The 8,138-nt window shown below is 64.3% G+C and overlaps 1 protein-coding gene across 1 annotated transcript; it reads left to right on the forward strand.

Annotated features, from left to right (window-relative positions):
* Positions 1 to 1,057: 1,057 nt before the first annotated feature.
* On the forward strand, positions 1,058 to 7,681 carry LOC108510224 (protein Wiz-like; the record flags this gene model as incomplete). The annotated part of the gene is made up of 3 exons (XM_017839900.1): positions 1,058 to 1,162; positions 4,657 to 7,121; positions 7,334 to 7,681. Coding segments are annotated over 3 exons (2,918 nt in total), but the record flags the coding sequence as incomplete, so codon positions are not given.
* Between the last annotated feature and the right edge of the window lie 457 nt (positions 7,682 to 8,138).

The raw sequence follows: 8,138 nt of genomic DNA on the forward strand, positions 1-8,138 counted from the left end.
CTCTGGGATTGCACTGGATCTCTGGGATCACACCAAGGCTTTGTGGGAGCGCTGGATCTCTGGGATTTGGGAGGCTGGGTTTGGATCTCTGGGATCGCCCCAGGGCTTTGTGGGAGTGCTGGATCTCTGGGATTGCACTGGATCTCTGGGATCGCCCCGGGGTTTTGTGGGAGTGCTGGATCTCTGGGATTTGGGAGGTTGGCTTTGGATCTCTGGGATCACACCAGGGCTTTGTGGGAGTGCTGGATCTCTGGGATCACACCGAGGCTTTGTGGGAGCGCTGGATCTCTGGGATTTGGGAGGGCTAGATCCCTCTCCACGGAGCTCAGCCATGGCTCTGGATTCCTCTCCATGGAGCTGAGCCATGGCTCTGGATCCCTCTCCATGGCTCTGGATCCCTCTCCATGGATCAGGCCCACAGGAGCCCAGCTCCGTGCCAGAGCTCTCCATGGAGCAGGGCCAGCTCTCCCCCGGGAGCTCAGCCATGGCTCTGGATCCCTCTCCATGACTCTGGATCCGTCTCCATGGCTCTGGATCCCTCTCCATGGCTCTGGATCCCTCTCCATGGCTCTGGATCCCTCTTCATGGATCAGGGACCATGGGAGCTCAGCCATGGCTCTGGATCCCTCTCCATGACTCTGGATCCCTCTCCATGGCTCTGGATCCGTCTCCATGGCTCTGGATCCCTCTCCATGGCTCTGGATCCCTCTCCATGGCTCTGGATCCCTCTCCATGGCTCTGGATCCCTCTCCATGGCTCTGGATCCCTCTCCATGGATCAGGCCCACGGGAGCCGGGTTCTGTTCCGGAGCTCTCCGTGGAGCAGGGCCAGCTCTCCCCCGGGAGCTGATCCAGCGGCGGGCGCATCTTCCCGTTAAACTGCTTATTGCGGGAGCGGCTCCGCGTCCAGAGCTGCTCCCGGGATTAAACCCTCTTAAGTGTGGCTCGGAAATCCGCCCGTAATCCGGCCCGGCCGCGGGAGCAGAGGGGGTGGATGTGCCGGGAGAGCCTTTGGAACCCCCCCCAAAATCCCTTTATCCCGGTTTCTGCCGGAAAAGCCCCACCTGGGCCGTGCTGACCTCGGTGCTTTCCTCTCTTCCAGATGAGCCCGATCCCGCCCTCTCCGGAGCCGTCCCGGCCGTGGCTCACAGGACGGAGCTCGGGTGAGTTCCCCGGGGATGTGGCAGCACGGGGAGTGTCCGGGAGCTCGTCTGCCCCTCGCTGACTGTGCTCCAGTTACACGGCATCCCGAAATATCTCCCCGGCTGTGCCCGGGGGGTTGTCCCACCTCCGAGGACGTCGGCGGGTCCCTCCGGAGCCGCAGCACCGGGCCCTCGTTCCGAGCGGTGGTGGCTGCTCCAATTCCTCTCATTTGTCCCGCTTCCCAAGGAACCATCCTGCTTCTGCCTGTCCCAAATCACTCCTTGGAGCCGTCCCAGTTCCCTTCAGAGCATTCCAGTTCCCCTCAGAGCCATCCCAGTTCCCCTCAGAGCCATCCCAGTTCCCCTCAGAGCCATCCCAGTTCCCCTTGAAGCCATCCTGGCTTCCCTCTCGCCGTCACCATTCCCCTCAGAGACATCCCAGCTCTCTCTGGGGCCGTCCTGGTTCCTCTTGGAGCCATCCCAGTTCCCCTTAGAGCTATCCCAGTTCCCCTTGAATCCATCCCAGTTCCCCCTGAAGCCATCCTGGCTCCCTTTGGAGCCATCCCAGTTCCCCATGGAGCCATCCCAGTTCCCCATGGAGCCACCCCAGTTCCCCATGGAGCCATCCCAGTTTCCCTCAGAGCCATCTCGGTTCCTGCTGGAACCATCCCAGTTCCCCTCAGAGCCATCCCAGTTCCCCTTGAATCCATCCCAGTTCCCCTTGAAGCCATCTGGCTCCCTTTGGAGCCATCCCAGTTCTCCTTGGGGCCATCACGGTTTCCCTCAGAGCCATCCCAGTTTCCGTCAGAGCCATCCCGGTTCCCCATGGAGCCATCCCAGTTCCCCTCAGAGCCACCCCAGTTCCCCATGGAGCCATCCCAGTTCCCCATGGAGCCATCCCAGTTCCCCTCAGAGCCATCCCGGTTCCCCTCAGAGCCATCCCAGTTCCCCACGGAGCCATCCCAGTTCCCCTCAGAGCCATCCCAGTTCCCCTCAGAGCCACCCCAGTTCCCCATGGAGCCACCCCAGTTCCCCACGGAGCCATCCCAGTTCCCCTCAGAGCCACCCCAGTTCCCCATGGAGCCACCCCAGTTCCCCACGGAGCCACCCCAGTTCCCCTCAGAGCCACCCCAGTTCCCCACGGAGCCATCCCGGTTCCCCTCAGAGCCACCCCAGTTCCCCACGGAGCCATCCCAGTTCCCCTCAAAGCCATCCCGGTTCCCCCGGCGCTCCCGGGGCCGTCCCTGCCGGCAGGAACAGAAATCCTGGGAGCTGGACGCTCCATTTGGGGTGTCCCAAAGCTGCCCAGGGGTGTCCCGCTGGCTCCGAGCACCCTGGAAAGGGCAGGATTTGGGATTCCTGCCCGAGTCCCGTGCAGGGACAGGATCCTTGTCCCTCCCCGTGGCACCGGGATCGTGCCGGGCCCGGGATCGCTCCGGCTGAGCCGATTCCCGGCGCGTTTTAATGGGCTTATTTTAGTCCTTCTGTTCCCTGATCCTTCCCGGGCCGGCGCTTCCCTTCCCGAGTTGTTTTTGATGACGTTCCCGAGGTTTGCAGGACGAGTGGGAATCACATTTCCCCGATAACACCCCACGGACAGCGGCCCCTCCGCCCCCCGGCCGCCCTCCCTTATCCCGAGGGAAAACAGGGACGGGTTTGGAGCTGGCAGGTCCCACCGTGGGGCGGGAGGGTCGGTTTGCCCCTAAACTCGGCTTTTTCCGGGAATAAGCTGGAAATAAACGGGTTCAAAGAGAAGGAGGGAGGGAGGCGGCGTGAGATCCGTACGGAGCCGGTGTGAGATCCGTAGGGAGCCGGTGTGAGATCCGTAGGGAGCCGGTGTGAGATCCGTACAGAGCCGGTGTGAGATCCGTAGGGAGCCGGTGTGAGATCTGTACGGAGCCGGTGTGAGATCCGTAGGGAGCCGGTGTGAGATCTGTACGGAGCCGGTGTGAGATCTGTACGGAGCTGGTGTGAGATCTGTAGGGAGCCGGTGTGAGATCCGTAGGGAGCCGGTGTGAGATCCGTAGGGAGCCGGTGTGAGATCCGTAGGGAGCCGGCGTTCCTGCCGTCCCCGACAAAGGCGCTTTGTTCTCCTGGCAGCACAACCTGACCCGGGAGAAGGTGTTTTGCTGGCCCTGGGGCAGCTCCTCGCACGAGGCCTCGGCTCTCCGGGCTCCTCCGGGTGTCCGGCTCCGGGATCCCGCGGGTTCCTTCCCCACGGATGGTTTGTCCGGGGGCAGGAGCCGGGAGGAGGTTCCCGTCCCGCTCTCGTGCCGTGGGAGCCGTGTGGGAGGAGAACCTGGGCACGGAGCAGAGCCACGGAGTTGTGGGGTGGTTTGGGTTGGGAAGGGCCTCAAAGATGATCCGGTTCCAGCCCAGAAGCCGGGACAGGGATTGGGATGTGGAGGAGTCTCCTTGACGGGTTTGCCCCGACTCTGCCCGGCCCCGGAGTTGTTGTCATCCCCCAACCCCTGGGAAGCTGCAGGTCGGGGCTCCTGGATCTCCTGGAGCCCAGTTGAGGAACCTGGATTTGGGGATTTGGGGCCATCCAAGGCTCTACTTCCCCACGAGCCTCCCATGGTTCCGACAGAAGGGCTGGAGGCTCCTGAGATCCCGTCTCATAGCTGTTGGTCCTCTTGGCATCTTGGAGAACATCCAGTGCCTCAGTTGGACCTTTCCAAGGTTCCTTCTTCCCTGAAAAAGCCTCCCGCCCGAATTTAGGACTTCCAAGAGCACCAGGCTGGGCCTGCCCGTGGGTGTGCTCAGCCCCTCCCACCCCCAGCACGTTCCGGTGCCGTGGGGGTGGATCCCCCCATCCCGGTGGCATCAGGCCCCCCAGTCCCACTGCAGGGCTCACTCCAGGGATTCTCACCTTCTCCTGCTGCTCCAGGGGGTGTTCCCAGCTCCGGGAAGGGATTGGAAGTGGATGAGGAGCAACCACCTCGATCCCTTGGGTTCTCTGTACAGGGAAGGAAGACTTCCCACTCCTGTGGAGAGGGATCACCCGGGAATGGCCGTTCAGTCATGGAGACAAACCACCCTTTGGTCCGGGAGGCCTCTGGTGTGCTCCATGTTTATTTTCACGCACTTGGAAGAGCTCCTTGGCCTGATGGTGACACGAGTCACCCAGAGCTGGGTGAAAGGGGTCCCGGCATCCCGAGGAGCTGGGAGGGGAAAGGGAAGTTGGGAAGGAGGGGGTGGAGTACAGGGAAAAGACGCCTCTGGCCCAAGGTGGTGATGACGTGGTGATGGGAACCCGGTGCTCCCATCACACCCAGCAGGGAGAGCCAGGAGAACATCTTGGAGCAGGCCTGGAGTAAGAGGCAGGAACTCTTCCAGCCATGGCAGGGTGGGAAGGGGTGGCCCCGTTTCCATCCCAGCTCTTTAATCTTCGGGAGTCACCACAAACCCCGCGTCACGCCGGGACACCACGAGGCTCCCTCTGCTCCCGGGGCGCCGGGAACGTCGGTGTGACCCCCCCTGTCCCCCGGTTAACTCTCCAAACTTCCTTCCAGCCCCGCCAACGAGGAGCGTTTGGAGTTCCAGCAGGGCCTGTACAGGACGGACGCCCGGAGCGCTCTGGAGCTGCGGAACATGACGGTGTCCGGCGGCCTGTCCTGGGACGGCGACGGGAGGCAGGAAAGCACTTTAGAGAGACTCTCCGGCCCCAAGGACTCCAAGGAGGCGGCGTTTGCCGGGGAGCCCCGGGGGGCGGATCCCGAGCAGCTGGAGAGCGACTCGGAGGGGCCGGAGGGCGGGAGGGCGGCGGAGACGACGCCGGGTCCTCGCGCCGCCGAGGAGAAATATCTCAGAACCGAACCAAAGCAACTCGAAGGGCTCGGCAGGGAGCACCTGGAGAAAGGCAGGAGGGGAGTCCAGAGGGTCGACTGGATTCCCAGGCCCAACAGGAGCCCGAGCCCTCCCTACAAAGACGTAACCAAGCCGACAGATGTAGCAGCCAACCTGCCCTTCCGGGGCCAGGCCGTGCGCGAAGTGCCTCCTCCGCTGCCCCCGCCGGTGTTCAGGAAAACGCTCAACCCCGTCCTGGGCAAATCCAAAGCCCTGGAGGGCTCCTCGTCCCACAGGAAGGGGCTGGTGGTGGACTCGGACGTGGCCGAGGTGGCCCCGCTCTCGACGGCCGAGTGGATGCTGCAGAAGCCGAGTCTCCAGCTCGGCGCCGAGCTGGCCGTGGGCAAACAGTCGTGGACGGTGAACGCCGAGGACTCGGTGGAGCGGGTGCCGCTGATGTCCCTGGACCCCGCTCCCTGCAGCTCCTACGACGTGGAGATGAGGCCCTACGTGTGCAGCGTCCTGCTGGAGGAGCAGGGCAAGGAGGAGCTGGGCCAGGAGGAGGATCCCTCGGTCTACACCTGCATCGAGTGCAGCATCTACTTCAAGAAGAAGGAGCACCTGATGGATCACATGCTCCAGCACAACCGCGGGCCGGGCAGGGACCAAGACGGGGACGCCCTGGGGGGGCAGCGCCAGCTGTGCTGCAACGAGTGCGGGTGGGCCTTCGGGGACCCCGCGTCGCTGGAGCAGCACAGGCGGCTCCACCAGGAGTCGCGGGAGAAGATCATCGAGGAGATCCAGAAGCTGAACGAGTTCCCGGACGAGGGCCGGGAGGCGCGGCTGCAGTGCCCCAAGTGCGTCTTCGGCACCAACTCCTCCAAGATCTTCGTGCAGCACGCCAAGATGCACGTCAAGGAGAGGAAGGACCAAGGGGCCAAGAGCTCTTCGGGGCTCTTCGGCAGCGCGGGCGGCGGGGAGAGCCGGGACGGCCCCGCGCGCGGCCTCTACAAACACTTCAGGGCCAACGAGCACCCGGCCCTGCCGGCGCCGGCGCCGCCCCACGGCAGCGCCAAAGGGCTCAGCGCCTGCGTGCTCTGCGGCTTCCCGGCCCCCAACGAGCACATCCTCAAGGAGCACATGAGATACGCCCACTCCCACCTCTCCTGGGAGGCCGAGGCATACGAGGACGATCCCAACCAGCCGGGCACCAGCAGGGACGCCTACAGCCCCGCCCGGCCCGGCCGCTTCCCGGAGGCCGAGTATTTCGGCAAAGCCGACCGGCTCTTCCCCCCCGCGCCCCGGGAAAGCGCGGCCCACTACGACCCCCCCCACGGGTTCGCCCTGGCCCAGCCCCGGCTCGACAAGAGCAACGGGGCCACCAAAAAGGACTACCAGGCCTCGGGCTTTCACACCAGGAAGGCGGCCCCGTTCGCCGCCCCGCACAAAAACCTGGGGCTGTCCGGCTTCCCCTCCGCCAGGGCTTATTCCCAGTTCGCTCTGCAGCAGCTGAAGAAGAAAGCGGCGGCTCAGCACCTTGAAGGAGACGGCGACGGCCTCCGGAGCCACCCCGGGGGGCTGGAGGAGCTCCGGCAGAAGTGGATGTTGGGCGGCGACGGCGGGAGCGCGGAGGAGGAGATCCCCGTGGGCACGGAGGTGGATTTGGGCGAGAGCAGGGCCCCCAGAGCCGTCACCATCCCTCAGGCTGCCTTGGACCTCAAGAGGACGTTCAGGGACACCCTGAGGGCCACGGACTCGTCGGTGGCGTCGGAGGAGCAGCAGCAGCAGCTGAGGATGATGGTCCCCCTGGTCCTACTGGAGGAGGTGAACCTGCACCCCAAGGCGGCCAAGCGGCCGCGGGGGAAGGCGTTCAAGAGGAAGGCGATGCTCCCGCCCCGGGATTTCGTGATGGAGGAGCCCCTTCCCTTGGACGTGCTGCTCTTGGACGCTCCCCTGGAGGGTCCCCTGGAGCTCGACGACCTGCTGGACTCCGACGCCGGCATGTTGAAGAACGAGGAGAGGAAGTGTCCCTACTGCCCCGACCGCTTCCACAACGGCATCGGGCTGGCCAACCACGTGCGGGGCCACCTCAACAGGGTGGGCGTGAGCTACAACGTCCGGCACTTCATCTCGGCCGAGGAAGTGAAGGCCATTGAGCAAAAGTTTTCCTTCCAAAAGAAGAAGAAAAAAGGTAGTATGTATTCAATTCAGCCTGTTTCTGTTCTCTGGGGTTGCTCTCGGGGGTGTTCTCCTCCCGCCCAGGACCGGGTACGTATGGTGCGGTGCTGGGCTGAGCCGTGGGCGTTTGGTGGCCGGGGGGGTGGCCAATGCCCTCTGTCCCCCCTCTTAGAGGCCTGACCCGGGGGTTCAGTGCCACCCCTGACTCTCTGTCCTTCCTCGCAGTCGCCAACTTCGACCCGAGCACCTTCAGCCTGATGCGCTGCGAGTTCTGCGGCGCCGGCTTCGACACGCGGGCGGGGCTCTCCAGCCACGCCAGGGCCCACCTGCGGGACTTCGGCATCACCAACTGGGAGCTCACCATCTCGCCCATCAACATCCTCAAGGAGCTGTTGGCCAACTCCTCGGAGCACCCGCTGCTGCAGGCGGCGCTGGGGGCCGAGCCCTCGTCGCCGGGCCGGGACAGGGACGCGCTCGGCGCCTTCGCCCCCCGCAAGAGCGTCACCCCCATGGCCCCGCTGTCCCCCTTCCCCCCGGCCTGGGGAGAGGAGCCCCTGCAGCCCTACAGAGACGGTGAGTGGTCCCCGAAAGGGTTGGGTTGGGTTGGGCTGGGTTGAGTTGGGTTGAGTTGGGTTGGTTTGGGTGGGGTTGAGTTGGGTTGAGTTGGGTTGGATTGGATTAGGTTGGGTTGAATTGAGTTGGGTTGGGTTGGATTGGGTTGGGTTGGTTGAGTTGGCTTGGATTGGGTTGGGTTGGATTGGGTTGGGTTGGGTTGGATTGGGTTGGGTTGGGGCGAGCTGGCGTCGGTCGCTGCGTCGTTGTCTCTCTGTGCCCTCTGGGGTCTGAGGTGGTTTGGGGGTGGGTGGTGGAGGCGGTGGCAGGTGGAGGAGCCCGACAGTGCCGCCACCTCCTGAGGGGTCTCATCCGTCGCCGTGGCTGTTGGGGCTTTGTGCTTTGGGAAGCGTCGCGTTCAGGAACGAGGTTTCCGTCGGGAAACCCCTGAAGCTTCACCCCCTTGGGGAAGGGAGGA

This window comes from Lepidothrix coronata, unplaced genomic scaffold (genome assembly GCF_001604755.1).
Source record: "Lepidothrix coronata isolate B3197 unplaced genomic scaffold, Lepidothrix_coronata-1.0 Scaffold556, whole genome shotgun sequence".
In the NCBI taxonomy this organism is placed as follows: Eukaryota; Metazoa; Chordata; class Aves; order Passeriformes; family Pipridae; genus Lepidothrix; species Lepidothrix coronata.